General features: G+C 46.6%; 1 protein-coding gene across 1 annotated transcript in view; it reads right to left on the bottom strand.

Moving 5' to 3' along the window:
• LOC126199436 (furin-like protease 1) overlaps positions 1 to 23,818 on the bottom strand; it is a 286,856-nt gene that overhangs the window by 97,998 nt on the left and 165,040 nt on the right. Inside the window, exon 3 of the mRNA XM_049936353.1 lies at positions 12,655 to 12,783. Coding sequence (XP_049792310.1) covers positions 12,655 to 12,783 — 129 coding nt within the window. The remainder of the gene's footprint in view (positions 1 to 12,654; positions 12,784 to 23,818) is intronic.

The following is a 23,818-nucleotide window of genomic DNA, read 5'->3' as shown; positions in this document are numbered from 1 at the left end:
TAGAGAAGCGATATTCGGTATAAATTGTCCGACACATATCTCGCGTATGAACGAGAATGGGATAAGGGAAATTGTGATCGGTAGCAAGAGATGCGGTCTTTCTTCCTTCACCCCACACGTATGGAGTAATACAGCAGCTCAGCAGTATGGCGCCTCGCACCGTCTATTGACTTGTTGAGCACACGTGTACGTAACGCTTTCCTACTACACTGCCGTCTATGATCACACCACTGAAGGTAGACAGTGCGAGGTTCAGTACGGAAATGACTCAACTTGCTTTTCTGATGGTTTAAAACAGCCCATCATTTTTACTCAATCGTTAATCAGATCGCACCAAAACATATTTCGTCGAAAGGAAGTAGTTTTGAGACCTGTCTTATGGAATAGTTATTTCTTGAAGAGTAATAATCATTCACAGCTTCGAGGTCATGTCTCCTGTGCTTAACAACATTGCTGAGATCGTGTGGACCACTTCAGCTTGTAGTATGTTAACCAGTCGTATTTGTCTCTTTACTACGGCAGATGTAGGAAGTTCAGAGAGAGATGAAAGTACCGTCGCGCCTTTCTACGTGATTCTTCAGCCCAACTTTAACATGAAAAATATCTGTTCTATGTGGGTACCACAACTCCTTGGCTTAGGACGAGGGGGAAAGGTTCTCAATAAGCTCTCTGATCTAAGGGGCCCAAGCTCAGTTTATCGCTGATATGATGCAAAAATGAATATACGGTACCCGTCTATCAACAAATGACACCTGCGAAAATATAGGCGAAGAAATATGTAGTTCGAGTAGTAAACGGGTTCTGGGTGTCAGTGAGAAGGAAGGAAGACTTCTGTTTAACATTATGTCGATGACGAGGTCATCAGAGTTCGGAAACAGGGGAGGACAGAAAAGGAAGTCGGTGGTGTCATTTTCATCACAACCATCCTCGTGTTTTCTCTGAGTAGCTTTGGAGAAACCACTGTAAACTTCAACCTGGTTGACCAGAAGGGGATTAGAACTTAAGTCCTCCCACATAGGCGTCCGTTCTCTCACAGCAATTCCGCCGCGCCTTGTTTCTTGGGTTCAGGCCGTCGTTCTACCCGCAATATTTTCTCAATGGTCTCGCCTTCTGCTGCGAGACATATCATCGGATGCAAGAAGCTGTATGCTTAAACTCTCCGTTAACTACACTCCTGGAAATTGAAATAAGAACACCGTGAATTCATTATCCCAGGAAGGGGAAACTTTATTGACACATTCCTGGGGTCAGATACATCACATGATCACACTGACAGAACCACAGGCACATAGACACAGGCAACAGAGCATGCACAATGTCGGCACTAGTACATTGTATATCCACCTTTCGCAGCAATGCAGGCTGCTATTCTCCCATGGAGACGATCGTAGAGATGCTGGATGTAGTCCTGTGGAACGGCTTGCCATGCCATTTCCACCTGGTGCCTCAGTTGGACCAGCGTTCGTGCTGGACGTGCAGACCGCGTGAGACGACGCTTCATCCAGTCCCAAACATGCTCAATGGGGGACAGATCCGGAGATCTTGCTGGCCAGGGTAGTTGACTTACACCTTCTAGAGCACGTTGGGTGGCACGGGATACATGCGGACGTGCATTGTCCTGTTGGAACAGCAAGTTCCCTTGCCGGTCTAGGAATGGTAGAACGATGGGTTCGATGACGGTTTGGATGTACCGTGCACTATTCAGTGTCCCCTCGACGATCACCAGTGGTGTACGGCCAGTGTAGGAGATCGCTCCCCACACCATGATGCCGGGTGTTGGCCCTGTGTGCCTCGGTCGTATGCAGTCCTGATTGTGGCGCTCACCTGCACGGCGCCAAACACGCATACGACCATCATTGGCACCAAGGCAGAAGCGACTCTCATCGCTGAAGACGACACGTCTCCATTCGTCCCTCCATTCACGCCTGTCGCGACACCACTGGAGGCGGGCTGCACGATGTTGGGGCGTGAGCGGAAGACGGCCTAACGGTGTGCGGGACCGTAGCCCAGCTTCATGGAGACGGTTGCGAATGGTCCTCGCCGATACCCCAGGAGCAACAGTGTCCCTAATTTGCTGGGAAGTGGCGGTGCGGTCCCCTACGGCACTGCGTAGGATCCTACGGTCTTGGCGTGCATCCGTGCGTCGCTGCGGTCCGGTCCCAGGTCGACGGGCACGTGCACCTTCCGCCGACCACTGGCGACAACATCGATGTACTGTGGAGACCTCACGCCCCACGTGTTGAGCAATTCGGCGGTACGTCCACCCGGCCTCCCGCATGCCCACTATACGCCCTCGCTCAAAGTCCGTCAACTGCACATACGGTTCACGTCCACGCTGTCGCGGCATGCTACCAGTGTTAAAGACTGCGATGGAGCTCCGTATGCCACGGCAAACTGGCTGACACTGACGGCGGCGGTGCACAAATGCTGCGCAGCTAGCGCCATTCGACGGCCAACACCGCGGTTCCTGGTGTGTCCGCTGTGCCGTGCGTGTGATCATTGCTTGTACAGCCCTCTCGCAGTGTCCGGAGCAAGTATGGTGGGTCTGACACACCGGTGTCAATGTGTTCTTTTTTCCATTTCCAGGAGTGTATTTAGGAAACAAATAAACCGAAAGAGTTCCTGGCAACAGAAACACCAGCAGTTGAAACGTTGATTCACTACGTTGCGCTGTTGTCTGTATACCACGAGAGAGCACCAAATGTGGACGAAGTGGGTCCTAGTCCCACTATTTTCCCGTAGCCATTCTCATCACCTGTTGAAGAAGTTTCTAATGAAACGGGTTACTATCACATCTGTATAGTGTCTCGTATAATAACGATAAGACTTGAACAAAAATTTATTTCCGAAATCCGAATTTCGTGGACCGCGCGCTTAATTAGCTCCACTGACTAGTTCCAAGAACTTTTATTCTTCTTAGTGGAACAAGCTGTATCAACTGATCTGTAGGTCCTTGACTTTTATAGAACCTGGGACGGATCTATTACCGCCGACTACAGATTTTTGTTATACTACGCGAATGCTCTGGCATTTTAGTGAATAGTCACCACTTGCTAGAATTAATTAGTATTAATAATCACTGAGATATTTCATGGAGCTATGGTCATCTATTTTGTTACACCAAACATCACTGCCAGCACATCTGCTTGAACAGCATAGTCCCTTCCCGATTGTGCTATTTTGCCATGGCCATGCGCTATATTACCTCGCATTTTGCAATTTTGGGAAAAGCTTAATTTCGATATTTGACATTGTCATATCACTGTATTCCTATTTTAATTCACAACCAAAGTCTCCTGTCATGTAAGAACACAAGTAATTCTTCTTCTTCTTCTTCTTCTCCTCCTCCTCCTCCTCCTCCTCCTCAGCGTTAATCTTATATATTACGGGCTCTGCTTACTCGACATTTGATAAAGTTATTCTATTCATCTTCACTGCCACATGATCTACCTGCAGCGACAACCGTCAGTTGCCTCCGAGATGGACGCCGCGTCCACTACTTGTTTGTGAATTGTACCTACTTTGTTCTATGTGTGACCCTATTTTAACTGTTTGTGTATCGTATTTTCTGAGGCGTAAATTGGGGGACAGCCCTGAAATTGCCTAAACGAGCGTAGGAAATCCCCCAAAAACCGCAACAAGGCAGGCCGGTGCACCAGCCACAGTCTTCAATCCATCGTGCGCATTCGATCCCTGCTTGCCTGACCTCGTTTCACAAGTTATTGCGCTGCTATATGCGTGTTTTAAGTATTATGGTTGCGAGTAGTAGTGTACTTCTGACAGCTAAATTCTGCCCTCCACGTATCTGCCTCTTTTTATGTCTGTTTACACTCAACACCGGAAAGAATTTTAATCCTACAATGTTAATAATATGCTGCTGTCTTCGCTCATTTTTCTAGTAACGGTTTCCAATAATTCTTCACTTATTATTTGTAAGATACCGTTTCGTATTTCATGTGTGCAGTCAACTTTTCTACATCGATGAGATAAAACTACTTTTTAGCTTTCCAGGTGATTGCAGTTCCTTCAACCAGTTTTCTCATCAACTTGACTCCATCAGTGTCCGTGACATTCGGATTCACTATCGTGTTGCTCAATTGTAGCGCAATGTCTCGTATCAATAGACTGTTTTTTTTACGTAAGAGAAATTAGTGGTGCGTGCTCTATATGTGAGTCACGTATTTGTACTACTATCGAGAACGGCACAGTTATCAATAAACATTCGACAGACAGGGAGCTAATAGACCGTAATGCGCACGCGTGAGGCGGCAGATAAATAATTACCATGAGATATTACCGGTACAAGCGCTGTATTTCATCCACACAAAAATAAACCAATAAAAGGCCTTAATTAGTGATTACTGCAATTAGGCCATATGTACAGAGAGATAAAAGTTCGGTGTATAATTAGGTCGACAACGACGCGCAGAGCTTTTTCATTGTCACACCTATTTATCAGCAAGTTCGGACATAATACGTATACCGTATCGCGGAGGAATCAGTAGAAGTTAGATCACATTTTTAGAGGTAAAAGACACAATTAAAATTTCCTAATGAAATGAAACCAACGTCTGAATAAATAACCAGTTTACGTGGATTCTGACAGAAAATGTCGCTAATCTGTAAGTAAGAAAGTACAGAAATTAAAAGTAACATAGGACGGTGTAAGGTGGCAGTCTCTTGAACATGGAATCAGATGGCATCATCACCAGCAGGGTGTCCTGATCACTGACGAATTGGGTGCTTCACACCTACCCTACGTACGCTCGGGTTCAACGATACCCATTCAGAAGCCATCTAATGACTGTAACTATGCACACGCCTTCTCTTTGCCCCACATGCATCCCTAATGTCCATGTTTCTGTGTCTTCCAAAAGCACAAAACATCTAACAAGTTTTTTTCTCAGTTGCTTGTTAAGTTTATGAGATAGTAGCTTCTCCTTCTCCTTCTTCTTCTTCGCCTTCTTCTTCTTCTTATTCTTCTACTACTACTACTACTACTACTTACTCCTCTTTTTTCACCTTCCTGTTGGATGTTTGCTTAGTCACTAAAATTCTGATTTTTTCCTTGCACGTGTAAGTTCCTTTACTGTTATAGGTGCCTAAGTATCTGAAATATTTTATTTATTCCATTGTGTCCTGTCTTATTCATATGATTGTCTTTCTTGTATCTGTACCAACGACCAAAGTCTTGATTTCCTAGTTAAATAAGGGAGATAACATTTCTGGAGCAACGGCACAATTTAATAAAATACGAGGGCCAGACGCCTAGAACCGCAATGCCGCCACAACACGGCCCCGTCACCCGCGGGCGGCTAGCGAGCAGCTCCGTATCGCTGAGTTGCCTATCGCGCAGGGGCGCGGGCGGTCTGCCCACGGCGCGGACACAATGGGAGCGGCCGGCTAATGATAATGAGCCCAGCTGGGAAGTCCGGCGTACCGTGGCGCATTGTGTGCCACCTGCGGCTGCAGCCGCGCGCAAACAATGCACGGGCGGGGCTGCGAGCCCACTTGAAACCGCGCTGGTGCGGTTTTTTTTTAATGGACGGATACTAGTCGCCTCGCTCTCGTCTGCGATGTCGACTTGGCGCCTAGCGTGAAAAACACTTCCTTTTGAATTCTGCTTGAGTGTGTGCAGTCCACACAGAGTAGACCAACAACGGATATCTTGTGTTCACAAAGGAGTGCGGCGCAAATGTTCGCAAAATAACTGATTCCTGTAAGAATGTAATCGAAGTGCTGGAAAACCAGCTGTGTAGCCAAAAACTTACCCGTAAAATTTAGAGAAATAATAGTAAGCGACACAATAAAGACAAACGTAATAAAAATGGTTCAAATGGCTCTGAGCACTATAGTTAGTTGGTTCTGAGCACTATGGGACATAACTTCTGAGGTCATCAGTCCCCTAGAACTTAGAACTACTTACACCTAACTAACCTAAGGATGTCACACATATCCACGCCCGAGGCAGGATTCGAACCTGCGACCGTAGCGGTCGCGCGGTTCCATATTGTAGCGCCTAGAACCGCTTGGCCACCCTAGCTGGCAAACATAATAAATCCACCTGTCACACGATATGATTAGAGAGATCGCAGCAGAAGAGGAATACCAGCCTCCAGATGTGGCCGATGTAGCCACCTGTTAATTCATACGGCCTTCAGGTGTTCTAGGATGGGTAGGTCAGCGGTCTATTTGAGGAAAAGAAATGATAAACTCCTACCAAACGATACACCCGCTAACCCGTTAAAACGCAGCCTCAGTGAAAAGCAGGGCGCCTGACTAGGATTTGGCAACAGTCTCCCAGTCCCCTGAAGGTTTTGCAGATTTTTCCGTACTCAAGACCCTGACATTATAGTGATTAATCTTGCTACTCAGGCGGAACGCTACTTCGTTTCTTGACACTCACCTTTCAGCAACTACATCTATTTGCAAAATATTCTGCAAGTCAATGCGCAAGGTGGTGCGTTCTGGAAAGACCGGTGCTCTCTATGCTCTCTACCTGACCACAACTTTTATAAATGCGCATAACTTACAGTTTTGTTATCTACCGATGTTTCAAGATGCATAACTGAGAGCTCTGAAATAAAATGCTAATGATTCGAAATGAATTTTTAGCTTTTTAATTGGCAAGTTGCAATGTACATTTTACACTACCAGATTCAACTCACAAAATGTTTTCAGTGCGACAATACCGCTTTAATGAAAGTACTTTGATGGCCTCCGCCTTCCAAAACAAAAACACCCACACACACACACGCACCACACACACACAATTATTGCTTCATAAACAATGTGCTGACAATTCTCTGTCGAAGGTCTTGGGAAAATACGTAAGATTAAGCGACACGGTTTTTCGTAAGTTGCTATTCAAGGTGATGCTTTTCTTGCAGTTGAAATGACGCTTGTTCTGTAATTGTGCTCTGTACGTTTTTACTGTTTTCTGGACGGTACCTAATGCTACATTACACATTAGTGTACGCGTTACTGCAAGGTCCTTCGACAAGGAGTCATGAAGCGTAAGCAGCAGCAATCTCCAGTGCGTCCGTAGCACGAACATCAGCATCTCTCTGACATGTAGCTGTTTCTTGTGGTACGCAGGCAGTACTTCAAGGGCATTGATCAGTCAATAGCTCGCACTGTGTACCGCATTCACTTGTAGTTTGTGATCACTGACAACTCATCAGGAAACACTCCATTTAGCACGCCGTACCGAGACCATAACTTAACAGAAAGCATCTCCTGCTCTACAAAGGTGTGTGTGCTACGGTCAGACAACCCGAGTGATTAAAGACGTATGACAGAGCAGAAACCAAACCCAGACTCCTAAATCCATAATCGATATTCGATGCGGCCCTCGACGACTTCCGCTACTGCGTAAAATTCTTCATATCAAAGCAGTGTGTACACCCAACGCACAGAATTAATTCTTGGATATTTTTTAATTGCGATCTCCCTCTACAGTTTTCATTCTCTACAGCTCTCTCAAATGCCATGAAAGCGTCACATCTCAGACGCTTTGATTCCCTTCTTTTCCGGTTATCCAGCACTCCACGATTAATTTCCAATTTTCTCAAATTGAAGCTGATGATCGATATTAGTTGTCTTCTTTTGGCCAAAAATGTCCACTTTGCTTGTGTTAGTCTGTTTTATATCCCCTTGCTTCGTCCGTGATGTGCTATTTTGCTTCCTGGGTATCAGATTCCCATCGCTTCGTCTACATCGTAGTCCTCAATATTGAATTTAAGTGACATCATTTCTTTTGCTTCCCATGAGTTTCTTCTTTCGTCGGTTTACTCTCAGTACTTAGTATGTGGTCAAAGGACAGCACATTGCATTCAGTAGGTACCGTTGTCCTTTCTCACTTTTAGTTAGCACAACAACTAGTCTTACTGTTGATATCCTATTCACAATGAATTTTAATCTCACAACTGAATCTTTCGTTTGTCCCGTCGTTGCCTCACGTCACATAGGGGAGGGGAGAGCAGAAACACTGCCTCACCTCCATGACACCTTTTCTAATCCGAGCACTACATTGTTGGTCTTCCATTCATAATTTTCGTTTTTGGTTTCTGTTGGTAGTCTACTCCATGTTACCACGTTTCACTATAGCTTACGCGTATTTTCCCGATAACTTCAAACTACTTGCACCATTTTACATTGTCAAACGCTTTTTTCAGAACAACAAATCCTATTTATCAATGTAGTTTCCATGATTACGTTCTACATTGAAATTCATTAACTTCACTTCACAATAATTCTTCAGTTCCTTAGGTTTATTCATTTGATTTTGGGGTTATATATACCTCCAGAAATACAAAACAGAAATATTGTTAAGGTATTATTGAACGTGTATGTGCACAAGGTTGCCGTACGTTGAGATGGAGATAACGGTACGCACATGTAAGACGTAGATGGTATCGCGTACACAATGTACAAAAGCGTTGTGCACTGGTGCAGCTGTCGTTTGTACTGAGGTGATTCACGTGAAAAGTTTTTCGACGTGATTATGGCCGCACAACGGGAATTACCAGACTTTGAACACGGAATCGTAGTTGGAGTCACACGCATGGGACACTTCATTTCGGAAATCGTTATGGAATTGAGTACTCCGAGACACACAGTGTCAAGAAAATGCCGAGAAAACAACACTTCGGCCATTATCTCTCACCACGGACAATGGGCAATGGTCTTCACTTAACGACTGAGAGCAGCAGTGTCTGCATCGAATTGTCTGGGCTAACCGACAAGTGACACTACGTGGAATTTCCGCACAAATTGTTGTGGGACGTGCGACGAACGTATCCGTTAAGACAACGGGGCGAAATCTGGCGTTAATGGGCTATACCAGCAGACGACCGACGCGAGTGCCTTTACGAACAGCACGACATCGCCTGCAGCGCCTCTTCTGGGCTCATCAGCATATCGCTTGGACACTAGACGGCTGGAAAACCGCGGCCTGCTCAGATGAGTGACGATTTCGGTTGGTAAGAGCTGATGGTATGTTTCAAGTGTGGCACAGACCCCACGGAGCCATGGACCCAAATTATCCACGAGTCTCTGTGAAAGTAGTTGGTGGTTCCATAATCGTGTGGGGTGTGTTTACATGGACTGGATTGGGTCCTCTGGTCCAACTGATCATAGACTGGAAATGTTCAGCCACTTGGAGACTATTTGCAGCTATTCATGGACTTCATGTTCCCAAACAACGATGGAATTTTTATGGATGACAATGTCCCAGGTCACCGGACCACAGTTGTGCGAGATTTGTTTACATTCTGGACATTTCGAGTGAATGATTTGGCCACCCAGGTCGCCCGACATGACTCCCATTGAACGTTTAGGGGACATCATCGAGAGGCCAGTTCATGCACAACGTTCTGCACTGGCAACACTTACGAAATTATGGACGGCTATGGGCAGAAATGCTTAATATTCCTGCAGGGGACGTCCAACGACTTGTGGAGTGAATGCCACATCGAGCTGCTGCACTACGCTGGGGCAAAGGAGGTTCAACACAACATTAGGAGGTATCCCAAGACTTTTGTCACCTCATTGTATTATGCACTCATATTACTTTCTACTCTGGAAAATCCTGTTTGGACACAAGATTTCCAAACACGTTGTGCAGATGTGTCGACCTCCCCAATCCTCTTCCAGCGCCTGCAACATGCAACGAATCTGAGCTCTCTGGCTGTCACTCGCTTAACGGCACCTCTCTCGGCTATTAGGCAGCTGCAGTGCGGCGGAGCGAGTAACAGACAACTGGTACGCATAAAAGTTTAAAAGCTGAACTTTCATAACGTCATAACAGGTTATTATTACAATTAGAATCCAAATTATCGAACCGGATCGATTGCTGGGCATGACATCTTGCAAGGGTGCTTTTGTCTCCTTAAAACATGGGGTGATGTTTCCCTGTCAGTGGGAGTCGCATGTCGTGCCCATTTACACGTTACTTTAAGCGCACTACAAAAGCGCGATGAAATGAAACAGGGCAGTCGTGAATGTTTAGACGCGCCATGGAGCGAATATCAGTACTGCACGCACAGACAGCAAGCTATCATGGCGTTGAACGCAAAGACGGAACAGCAGTAGTTATTGCTTTCTGAGCGGTCGCAGTATTCTATGCCAGTGAAAAACATAAACAGAAGAAAACGGTCAGTTTGATGACAAAAGAAAATCGAAGTCTTGTTGATCTTACGCAACAGACATTAACGAAGTGGGACAGTTTGATGAGAATTTATCGGCTACTCTAAGATTCCATGGCTTGCCGGTCCGCACTCTTTTAATGTAGAGAATACTTCGAGTAATGGTTTATGACGTTTGCTCTTGTTGTGACTACTCGTAAAGTCAAAGAGAAAAGGCTCCGATTCATATTGTTCAAATACTCAGCTGTTATTTCCAGCAAGTGACCACATTCTCCCTTTCTTTTTTTTTTTTTTCTCTCTACATTACTTTGTGGGAACTGTGAAGTGCACAGCTGCAGACATCTCCACCGCTTTAAACCATACCTGCGGTTAATTAGTTCGGCTTGTATCGTCAGAGCTCCTGTTCAAGGGGTTAGCTGTCCGCACGGACATACAGGATGCGTCAACCGCAACCCTCTATGGTTCATCTGGCCTTCAAAAATCACTCGCGAGACTTTCATATTTTCTCGTTCGCTACCAGAAAATTATTAGTCTTAGGGAAAAAAATTGCACAGGGCATTTTGAGGGAAATTTAACATACATAACTTTTATACTGCGACACGTTTTCGATGGAGGGAACGGTTTCGGTTTACTCAAGAAAAACGTACAAAAATGACCTTCAAACACACCTCTACCCCCACACTTATACCTCACCAGTCAAGATATCTAGTGTGCTGTTCGTGGCACTCCCTCCCGCCACTGAACAAAAATTTCCGACTACAGGAACTATTCCCAATGTTCGACCTTTTTTGGTCTCTATTAATTATGCTATGACACCACCAGCATAGTCGGCTATTTCGTTAACATTATTAATTTAAGCGAGCACGTGAGGGTACGAGTAATGAAAGATCTGTAAAATTATGTAATTAATTTGTAAACTAATTACGTTCAAAATTCGGTCCAGACTTAGTCTTTCCAAACACAGTAGATTTGTAGTCAGAAGGCCTGACAAATACAACGACATAATTATTTATTTTATGCTCTTAAAATTTAGAAAATTGTTTGGTAATATTCACAGAAATGCCAGTTTTGCAATTTGTGAGTGGTCGACTAAGTCGGTAGCTTAGTAAGGCCAGTCAGTGAGGTCCAGAAAAGTGTGGGAAATGAATCACGCACTCGCAATTTTTTGTACAGTGGCAGGAGAGAGTGTCATGAACAACGTACTGGAAATACTGACCGGTGGAGCCTGAGTATGGGAGTGGGGGTGCGTCTGACGGTCACTTTAGTTGGCCCTACTAATTTTTTATGTAGGACTAATACTTCGCATTTAGCGAGTGGGGGAATATGAAATTCTCTGGCATGGTTCTGAAGGCGAGATATAACATTGGGGGTTGCATAAAACTACATCGGTAGCGTCCGCTGAATCACCCTCTACACTTGCCTTCTGTACCGCAGGAAGGTTGGTTTGGTTGGTTTGTTTTGGGGTTTGATGGGGGCTAAACATCGAGGTCATCAGTCCCCAGTTCCAAACAGACATACTTGTAAAAGGCCTATAGAGTAAAAAAGTAACCTCTGCACCCAGATGGAGGGAACACCAAGGGGTACAGAGCTAAAATGAACACCGCAGTAACACAAAATAGAGGACACTTAAAAGGAGCAGAGCAAATAGTTGACAAGAGTAAAACAGACTACAGAGGTTGATGGATCAGGTAAAAGGTCAACCTCTCAACTACAAATTAAGAACCTCCAGCTGGAAAGCGTTGATACAGGTACCAACATAACTTGTTACCATAAAAGACACTATTTTTGTATCCACGTCACAATTAAAAGTCGTTGGAGTGGGTGTAACCTGAGAAATCATGTGAGTGCAGCCACACTAGAGCGAGTGATAAAACCCAGCTGCACGGATAAAACGTAAAACTGAGTCAGCTATAGAGGCATCGTCACCTAGAATTAAAGGAAGTGCAGCTGGTAAATTAAAGGACTGCCTCAAGGGGGCTAAAAGGCGGCAGTCCATCAGAAGATGGACCACTGTCAGCCCTGCATCACAGCGACACTTGGGCGGGTTCTCACGACCAAGGAGATAGCTGTGGGTCAACCACGTTTGCCCAATTCGGAGACGGCAGAGAACAAATGAGTCCCTACGCGTGCCCCGTAGGAAGGAAGGAAGAAAGATTAAGGTTTAACGTCCCATCGAGATCGATGTCACTAGAGACGGAGGACACGCTCAGAATGTTTCGGGGATGAAAAGGTAAAAAGCCGTGCCTGTCCAGAGGAACCATGCTGGCACAGTGATTTACGGTAATCAAGGGAAACCAAGATGAGGACATCCTCGCTCGGTTTCGGTTCCGAACAACATGCAACGGCAAGGTGGGGGTAACGAGTTCAAACAACATGTGCAACACCACGGACTGGCGTTGGGCGCACGGTCACACGCAGTACCGCTGCCTGGGTGTGGACCACGCAGCAGCCACCCCCAGATGTGACAGCCGCAGAGCCAGAGCCAGCAGTGTGGGGCGTCACTCACGTAGTTGCGCACGAGGTCGGGGTGCTCCGTCTCCAGGCCGTCGTCCAGGATGGTGACGACGACGCCGCGGCCCGTGATGCCCTCCAGCCAGGCGCCCTGCACGTTCATGTCGAGCCCGTGGCCGCGGTTCTGCAACAACGCAACACGCAGCACGCACACCTCAGTCGGGCCGAAGGCACACGGTTCACACAGGTACAAGTCCACTTCTTACTTACTCAAATACACTACTGACTATTAAAATTGCTACACCAAGAAGAAATGCCGATGATAAACAGGTATTAAATATATTATGCTAGAACTGACATGTGATTACATTTTACGCAATTTGGGTGCGTAGATCCTCAGAAATCAGTACCCAGAACAACCACCTCTGGCCGTAATAATGGCCTTGATACGCCTAGGCATTGAGTCAAATAGAGCTAGGATGGCGTGTACAGGTACAGCTGCCCATGCAGCTTCAACACGGTACAACAGTTCATCAAGAGTAGTGACTGGCGTATTGTGACGAGCCAGTTGCTCGGCCACCTTGACCGGACATTTTCAATTGGTGAGAGATCTGGAAAATGTGCTGGCCAGGGCAGCAGGCGAACATTTTCTGATCCAGAAAGGCCCGTACAGGACCTGCAACATGCGGTCGTGCTTTATCCTGCTGAAATGTAGGGTTTCGCAGGAATCGAATGAAGGTAGAGCCACGGGTCGTAACACATCTGAAATGTAACGTCCACTGTTCAAAGTTCCGCCAATGCGAACAAGTGGTGATATGCCAGTATGGCGATGACGAATACACGCTTCCAATGTGCGTTCACCGCGATGTCGCCAAACACGGATCGACCATCATGATACTGTAAACAAAACCTGGATTCATCCGGAACAATGACGTTTTGCTATTCGTGCACCCAGGTTCATCGTTGAGTACACCATCGCAAGCGCTCCTGTCTGTGATGCAGCGTCAAGGGTAACCGCAGCCATGGTCTCCGAGCTGATAGTCCATGCTGCTGCAAACGTCGTCGAATTGTTCGTGCAGATGGTTGTTGTGATGCAAATGTCCGCATCTGTTGACTCCGGGATCGAGACGTGGCTGCAAGATCCGTTACAGCCATGCGGATATTATGCCTGTCATCTCGACTGCTAGTGATACGAGGCCGTTGGGATCCAGCACGGCGTTCCGTATTACCCTCCTGAACCCACCGGTTCCATATTCTGCTAACAGTCATTGCACCTCGACCAACGCGAGCAGCAATGTCGCGATCCGATAAACCGCAATCGCGATTGGCTACAATCCGACCTTTATCAAAGACGGAAACGTGATGGTACGCATATCTCCTCCTTACACGAGGCATCACAGCAACGTTTCACCGGGCTACGCTGGTCAACTGCTGTTTGTGTACGGAAAATCGGTTGGAAACTTTCCTCATGTCAGCACATTGTAGGTGTCGCCACTGGTGCCAACCTAGTGTGAATGCTCTGAAAAGCTAATCATTTGCATATAACAGCATCTTCTTCCTATCGGTTACATTTCGCATCTGTAGCACGTTATCTTCTGTGGTATAGTAATTTTAATGACCACTAGTGTATTCATTTCGTCTAGTGATACTGTATCATATCTAATCCTACACTTTTAGTCTACCAGTAATACAAAATGGATGTACAAGGTTTTTCAGGAGCAATGTTAAACATGTACTGGGTGTAACACGTATAAGTGCAGATTTTTTATACGTGGTACTTAATATGTGCACTCATCAGTGTGTTAGTTGTTTTTTCTCTGTGTCGAACGGTATGTCCACAAACATGTCACAAACTTTACGACGTGATGTTTTCTGCATGTCGGAACTGCATCACTTAGTGGGTTATGCCTGTCAGTATAGACTATTCGTTTTGTGTCCACGTGTCCACACTTCAACCTTCAGGTTCCAGAAGATGACTATGAATACATTACATGGAACACAGAAAATAGATATATATCAGGCAGTAGAGCGTCTCTTGAAGTTTTTTACTCATATTGCATGGGTGCAATATGGATGCCCTTTTCTACACTGTAAACGCCAATACGTGTGTGGTATTCGTAGAGTCCACTGTCAAGGGTTGCCTGGGGAGGTGTGACAGCAGCCCACTTTGATAATCTGTTCACTGGGCTGCCTATCTGCAGGTGCGAACTAACGAAATGCAAAAATACGCTGCGAGTGATTAGTCTGCACGTTCTGACAAGCCTGCACTTCGCTACAACTACACAAAAGCGCATATTCGAATCAACTTGGAGAGATGTCCTACCCGCCGAGATTTGTCATTTGCTGTACGTCTTCAAGTTTTTATGCAGTCACCATTCGAAACCCTTGAGATACTTAAAAATACCTGTATTATAGGAGCTCGTAGTAGAAAGTAATTCGGAGAAAATATTCCAAATGATGTGTGTCCAATTTTTATTGGTTGCGAAGATACAGTTGTTAGAATGTAACCCAAACAAATACTCTCAGAACCTGTTAAAGCAAAGGCAAATGTGTAAGTTCAAAGTTGATATTGATAAACTAAACCTTTGACCTCTATGTATTTTCAATCTTTCATTCTGAGGCCGTCTTAGTGTTGTTTTATGAAGGCATCTCTATTCACAATCCCAACAGTCAACTGAATCGCTAATTTTTAAGAGGGGATGACGCACGATTGATAAATTATTGAGGTGGAAAGAAAAATATTCCATTTCATGGCAAAACTTCTTCCTGTCAGGTGAAACAACCGATTTTCTGGAATTTTTGAGTCTAATAATAGGTTAAAAAATATTTCTAGCTATCATGGTGACTTTTTTCATATGGAGTTACCCCTTATAGCAATGAATGAGGAAGTAAATATATTTTCAACAGTTACTTAAATAACCGCAAAGCAAAAGCTTATTTTTAATTAATGAAAATATTTTGAGTGCAATAAATGTAATGTCTGGAGTGTCTTGTTACACAGAAAAATTATAATACATAATCAGGGTATGAAGTACATTTAAATGATAACAAAGTAACTTATCGTTTCTAAATGCTTTTGAATCCAAACCACTGAACATATTTAATATCAGCTTTATAATTCTAAGTCCTCACAAAACTACCCTAACTAAAGTAAACTCAGACCATCTCCGACGACCGTAACGGTACTGACCGACCGCCATGTCATCCTCAGACTATAGGCGTCACTCGTTGCGGATATGGAGGGTCATGCGGTCAGATCACCGATCTCCCGGCCGTTGTCAGTTTTCGTGCCCGGAGCGACTACTTCTCAGTCAAGTAGCTCCGCAAGTGGCCTCACAAGGGCTGAGTGCACCCCGCTTGCCAACAACGCTTGGCAGACCGAATGGTGACCCATCCAAGCGTTAGCCCAGCCCGACAGCGCTTAACTTTGATGATCTGACGGGAACCGGTGTTACCACTGCGGCAACGCCGTCGGCACCACAAAACTACCCTAATTGCATAAAAAGTCAATATAAAATATGTTACAAATTATCATTACCTGCTTGTTAACAAAGTATATGAAGTTCATACAAAAATGAAGACGAAACACGTTACAGACATGACCAACTCCAATCAGTTTTCAGTCATCTTCACCCAGTTCTACTGTAGGCTACTTCTTCCACTTATTATAGAAATTTATACTATCCTTTTGAAATATACTTCAGTAGTTCCTCGACATCATGTTTCTTCTTCTTTCTTATGGGAACTTTCCCATCATATGCTTCTGTTTCACGAAGTCCAATGTTCTTGTTGGGAAAATCTGTCCTGAATTTCACTAATGTAAAGGTAACAACTTCGAGACCTTTGATATAGAGCGTAACATCTACTTCCCGTCCGCCCCCGGTAGCTGAGTGGGACAGTCTGCTTTAGGCAGTGGCGCGGCACGGACCTGCTGTCCCGGCCGCGGGCGCGCGTGAACGAGGAAGTGTTTACACCGCCGGCACTCGCGCGTGTTGTTGTCTAACTCGATCGCCATGGCACACAATTTTCGAAAGACTACGCTCCAATTTACGTTCGACAACGAATATGCCAGACCCAAAGCTTTCGAAATAGAGCGTTTTTTGAGGGACGAAGTTCGTTTACCTGCTGCAGACATAATTGGAATACACCTGTCCATTGTAAGCAGTACAATGTACGTAAAGATGACCGATGAAGCTGCGTGTGAAAGAACTCTCTCCGCTGCTCAAAGAGGATTTAAATTTCGACACTGATGGCCATATCAGCGATGTAACAGTAGCTCCTTCAGGATTGGGTGTGAGGGTCGTTCGGATCTTTGAATTGCCGTTTGAGGTGCTAGAATCGACGGTTACTGAATCGCTGCGACCATATGGAACGGTACTTAGTCATACGCCTGAACGCTGGGCTACTTTTAATACCTATCCTGTGCTAAACGGCGTGCGACAGGTGCGGATCGTCCTTACTAAACATATCCCGTCTTATTTATACATTGGCGGATGTCGAGCTATTGTGATCTACGATGGCCAGCCACGCACCTGTTCTGGCTGTGGTGGAGAAGGACATATCCGCTCGGAGTGCATACAACGCCGCGTCGTGCAACTGCCACATGGAGACGCGTCACAGCGAGAAGTTCCCACGCAACTGCCGATGACGTACGTGTCGGTGGCCCGCCGGGACGTGTTGCCAAGTTCGGAGCGTGACAAGGACGTGTTTATGCAAGAGCAGACCGAGTTACGGGAGCATGGAGGTGACTCGGAGAATGTCCCTACACCCATGTCACGACAGTTGAGGGAGGAACCTTCCGAAAACTCACATGTAGCACGCGACGTGGAAGTGGAGGTCCAGACGGTGGCGCCGGCAACGGACCAACGAACGACCGACGAACACAGTGAGGCAGCAGAGGGCAGGGCACGCAAACAGCGATCGCCGAAGCGTCGCAAAAAGCGTCGCCATAGTTCGGGTGACACGTCCCCCCCTAGCCTAGGGTTCAAATGGCTCTGAGCACTATGGGACTAAACTGCTGTGGTCATCAGTCCCTAGCCTAGGGGACACGGAAGGTATCCTAGCCGAAGAACTGTCTGACTCAGAATACGTGCCTTTAGAGGACGCTGACAGGATTCCGTCCGATGGTGACCGGATGTCCTGCCCTTCAGATGGTCCCTCTTCATTGACACCGACTGACCCAGCGCTGCCGACGAAGGAGTCAGGGACACCAATGTCCCGGCAGCCACGTCGAAATACATCAGAGGACGTTCCTCGGATGGATGACCACTGCGACTGGGCGGAACCAGTCGAAGACCTACAGGAATTGCCACCCCCAAATGATGACCACTCACCTACAGGATGCACACCACGGAACGACAACAAAGGAGGGCAGCCCGTTGGCGGGCACCCCTCTGAGCACGAATAGTGGACTAAAGCCCTTGGAGTTCTCAATGACATGACACGAGCATGACAACGACAACGAACCAAGCATATAAGGTGGGCACAGTGAACATTAACACCGCACGTTCGCTTGCAAAGATGCAACTTCTCCGGGAAATGATTTACGCCACAGACGTTGATATTCTGCTAATGCAGGAAACCTTCAATGGTGCTTTTCCCGATGTGCATGGATACAACAATTATCTAGCGCCGACTCCAGATGGAGGACGTGGCACAGCGATACTAGTCCGGGAAGGGATTCCGATGTGTGACCTCGATTACCTTCCTTCGGCTCGGGGTTTGGCTATGACCGTGAACGGCATTCGTATCGTCAACATCTATGCACCCTCCGGATCTGACAATCGACAGGCGCGTGCACGATTCTACTCGGAGGAGATTGCCCCCCTATTCCATGGGAGGTATGACCACATCTTGGTAGGGGGGGGGGGGATTTTAACTGTGTACTCACACCGAAGGATCAAACTCCTAATTTCAGCTCCTGCCACGCATTGAACACGATCTGCCGGGACATGGCCCTTATGGACACGTGGGAAAAGATCCATGGGCAGCGAGAGGGCTACACGTATTTTACTAGCCACTCGGCGAGCAGGCTGGATCGGATTTATGTTTCTGACGGTTTAAGAGATCACGTGTTGGCTGCTGAACGTTGGCCCACAGCTTTTACGGATCACCTTGCATATTTATGCACGTTAACCCTCCCACGGCAGAGGGTCTGGCGGAGTCGTAGTTCCTGGAAACTTAATTCATCCTTATTGGCGGATCTCGAATGTCGCCAGCGGATCGAAGAAACATGGCAGACTTGCACTCGCCGTCTGCCGATGCACCGTACGGTTCTTTCGTGGTGGCTGCAGCGTGCAAAACCGGCGATACGAAGAGCTCTCATAACGTATGGCAAGGAAAAAGCGAAATGGCTCCGAGATACACTTGACTATTACTACATGGTGCTCCGCGACCTGTCCTCCAGGGCCCCATCGCCCGAACGTCAAGCGGAAGTCCATCGCATTCAGGCCTGCATTTTATCGATCACGAGACGTCGACTGGAGGGACTTTCGATCCGTGCTCGGTGCTTGGACAACGTCGATGGAGAACGTATTGGCATGCATCATGTGTCCAAGGGACATGCGCGTAACCGCCGATCCCTAATCACAGTCCTCCATGATGACGATGGTCGGCCCTTGACGTCACAACAGGCCATTGCTGCTGAGTTTCTGGAGCATTACCGCCTCCTTTTCACTGGGACGCCGACGGACAATCGGACAGAAGAAGAAATATTGCGACAGATGCAAACGGAGGTGGATGGTCCGGATGCAGAGGCGCTATTGGAACCCCTAACGGAAGATGACATCCGGGGCGCACTCGCGAAGGGTGCGGTGCATAAATCCCCTGGGCCAGATGGGTTGACACTCGAATTTTACCGCGCATTTGCGGATTTAATGATGTCCCAGTTGGTATTGATGTATAACGAGTTATTGAGCCCTGACACGGACGTTCCGTCGCAGTTCATGGCGGGACTGCTTATACCAATACCGAAATCGACAGCGAGTGACAGCGCCCATCAATTTAGACCGCTCACGATGCTCAATACTGACTATAAGATCTTTGCGCGGATGTTGGCGGCAAGGCTCAAGATTGTAATATCCAAGACAATACCACCAGACCAGGCTTGTCTAGGGGTTCGGAGCAACATACATTCTATCCTCGGCGAATACCGTGACGTAATTTCCCTGACGGAAGCTTGTCGCATGCGAGCGGCGTTCGTATCGGTGGATTTTGATCGTGCCTTTGACAGGATCAACCATGATTTCCTTGACTCGACCATGAGACGCATGGCGATACCACAGGATTTTATTACCGTCCTCATGCGCCTCCTTCGCGGCGCTTCTTCGACGGTGAGAGTCAATGGCAGGGAGGTAGGAACGATTCCTGTTCGCAGCTCAGTTAGGCAAGGATGTCCCTTGTCGATGATACTGTTTACAATAGCGCTCGAACCATTGATGCAGACTCTTAGACGGACTCTAACAGGCGTCCGACTCCGTGCGAGCTCCTTCACGTGTCGTGCATATGCCGACGACTTGATGATACTCGTCCGGTCGGAGAACGAAGTCAGTCAGGTGGTTACCCTTCTTAATACGTACGGGGTAGCTGCGGGAAGCAGGGTCAACACGAATAAAACCAAGATCATGCACATCGGTCGAGGGCTGGACGCTCTGCGAAGTCCGTTTCCGACGGTGGACATCTTGCGATGCTTAGGTGTCTTGTTCACCCGATCGCTACGGCAATCAGCGGCGGCGAGCTATCGACGTCTCCTCCAGAACGTCCGACTGCACATACGCAACAATTCACTCCGAACGCACGACCTGCTCCAAAGGGTGGACTACACTAATGTTCACCTGGCCTCGCGACTGCCGCACTTGGCACAGGTACTGCCAATGCCACATGGTATCGCTGACAGATTGATGGCGGCCTTTGGATACTATGTCAGCCAAGGAATGTTGTTTAAGATCAAATACGAGACTTTAACTCTCCCACACCATTCTGGAGGACTTAACCTCACGGATGTGCGGAACAAGGCTCTAGCTCTATACCTGCGAGCGACGCTACGAACTTGGAACCAGCGGCAACACGCCATCACGTCGGCCATCCTGGATGTGCTTCTTCCCACGTCCTTTGAACCACCGGTAGCAGTAGGCACCATCTCGCCCTCGTTTTCTCACCTCGCGCGATTTTTTGTTGATTTTAGTTATGTTCAGTTACAGATACCTTCTACCAGAATCCCCACTACCCGTGAGATATATCGATACTTGCGGCGTCATCATGGCAGCAATGTTGTCGAACTTAAATACCCAACACGAAACTGGCGACAGATTTGGCGAGCTGTCCACACACCACTCCTCACCACAGCAGCGCGATCGCCATGGTATACATTAATCAACCGAAAGACAGTCAACCGCCAACGATTGTACGACATTCGCATGGTGGATTCCCCGCTCTGCCTTAGATGTGGCATGCAGGACACCGACGAACATTCTCTGCAGTGCGGTGAGGCAAAGGATGTTTGGCGGCTGACGCAATGCATCATGTCCCTCCTCCGACACACCGACGAATCAACGATCACGACGGACGCTTTATTTTTCCCTGACCCTGTCTTTTTCCCCTCACAAAAAACATCGGCAATCCGATGGATTGGAGGACACGCATCGCACTACGTGCTCTCGCGGACCTTGATATCGGTCATGGACTATTGGCATTATCTACTAGAACAACACGAAATCATCAGACGCCACTCTAAATATAAAACGCATTTTTCGAACTTTCTAGGCAGCATGTTTCATAACCCCCCGAAGCGGTGGGGAGTCCCAGGTTTACATTGTTTCGAGGGATAGGATTTACTCCCAGTGAAGTGACGAGGATGTCACTTCGGCCCTATATTTATTTCCCTTCTTTTTTATATATGATTTTTCTTTTGGGAAATTACAATTAAATGAATAAATAAAATATTATTGTTACTATAAAAAAAATAAATACAATATCAATGTTTCCTTCCTGCTGCCTGTCCCTTATCCTGTCAGGAGACGGGGACACCGTGGCCAGGCCTCCAAGTACGACCCCTGCCCACTCTGCCCCCTGACCTACTAAAAAAAAAAAGTGGTCAGCGCGACAGACTGTCAATCCAGAGGGCCTGGGTTCGATTCCCGGCTAGGTCGGAGATTTTCTCCGCTCAGGGACTGGGTGTTGTGTTGTCCTAATCATCATCATTTCATCCCCATCGACGCGCAAGCCGCCGAAGTGGCGTCAAATCGAAAGACTTGCACCAGGCGAACGGTCTACCCGACGGGAGGCCCTCGTCAAACGACATTTCATTTCATCTAATTGCCTTTTTCTTTTCTGAACTGTAGAAATAGCAAAGAAACTAACGGGTAGCAAATGATACTTTGTCCTATTTTCTAGTGCCTCTTCCCATAGTTTCAGGTGAGACGTCGACCTTTTTGCATAACGGGATCTATCATGTTTTAAAATTCACTATTTCGATTATTAAAGCGGCTGAACTCCGTGACAAACGACATATACTGTCCTGGAATAAGTAGTCAATCGCACATTCGCGACGTATCTTCCATGACACATAAGTCGCGATCAGATGATAGATATGAGTGCCCTGAAATGGGGAAATAGTGACATATTTTGTCGAAACTGTCTGTTAAGAACAATAACACTGTTATTACCGTGTGATTGCGATTTTGGCTACTTTATGCATTGTTCAACAGGTGTTCTCTTATGGAGACCAAGTACTCAATGTAATGGCTTAGAAAGCCGCATACTTCATTAGGACCTTTCTTACAGTGGCCCTCACGGCAACAGGAAAGCGTAACTCCGTCTGCTTTCACGCTATGTTATCTCAAAAGTAAAGACCTATAGCATACTAAAAAGTAATCAAGCGCGATCTTTCTTTTATCGTTTTTCCATCATTATTTGAAACTTTGAGCTGACCATCTTAATATTGTAGGTTGAATAGTTTATCAAATATATTAACAAAAATCCCGGATTGGTTCAGCATGATTCCAAGTCTACCACAAGTGTATTTCCAAAACGTGACGACTTCTGGAATTTTCCCCTATTAGAAACAATTACAGATCTAAATCCACTCTCTACAAGCAACAAGGCAATGTCTGTCTTCCATTTTAACTCCAAGGTACGTATCTATGGCTCAAGAAACGTCAAAACTAACAAAATCGGTGTTTTCACGTTTTGAGGATTTATCCGCTTTTAGTAATAAGCGATTCAATTAGTCTGTCGTGTTTATGTTTTCGTTGCAGTCTTCGCCTTCCACCATCCCCACCGGTTAAAATATAAAGGTGTAAAGGTCCTGGTGACCGAGGAAAGTGACGATTTGCGGCCATCTATCTTCCAGGGACGACTGTAAAGTACAGGGGCCCGTCATACTGGAAGGACATGTCCATTCCCATAACAAAAGGAACCTCTTCTAGTAATGCTGGAAGCCAGTTTTCAACGAAGGCTGGATAATGTGTTCTGTAAGACGATGTGGTAACACAACAGGCCTCTATCAACTGATTGTCTGTCACAATACACCATACATTTACATAGATGCATTCTGAGAATGTATCTTCACAAAGGTATCTCTGTTTTCATCGGGACGTCGACGTGAGCTACGAGTGTCACTGACAACGTCAAGAGTGGATTACTCGGCGATTTGCAAAATGGTTCAAATGGTTCTGAGCACTATGGGAGTTAACATCTATGGTCATCAGTCCCCTAGAACTTAGAACTACTTAAACCTGACTAACCTAAGGACATCACACAATACCCAGTCATCACGAGGCAGAGAAAATCCCTGACCCCGCCGGGAATCGAACCCGGGAACCCGGGCGTGGGAAGCGAGAACGGTACCGCACGACCACGAGCTGCGGCGATTTGCAACTAGCCAACAACAAAATTCTTATCTTTTCTGTTGTGACGGGGCGTCACAAATGAATTGGGTTCTAAACAGGTGACAAAGCACAGAAATACTGGACTCGTAAACTGTAAACAAGAGCCACTGCAGCCGGAGATGAGACAAGGGCCATGATTTTACACCTGCAACAAAGGAGCCTCTATGGAACAGGGACAAACCTCCCCGTTTGCGCGAGAGAAATGCAAAGTTGCGTTAGCAGCAGGGAAGGTCAAATCCGCCGTTATCTCCGACTGCGCCGGCCGAAGTGGCCGTGCGGTTAAAGGCGCTGCAGTCTGGAACCGCAAGACCGCCACGGTCGCAGGTTCGAATC

The sequence above is a fragment of the Schistocerca nitens genome, chromosome 8 (assembly GCF_023898315.1).
Source record: "Schistocerca nitens isolate TAMUIC-IGC-003100 chromosome 8, iqSchNite1.1, whole genome shotgun sequence".
In the NCBI taxonomy this organism is placed as follows: domain Eukaryota; kingdom Metazoa; phylum Arthropoda; class Insecta; order Orthoptera; family Acrididae; genus Schistocerca; species Schistocerca nitens.
This window is presented reverse-complemented; position numbering and strand designations above follow the sequence as displayed.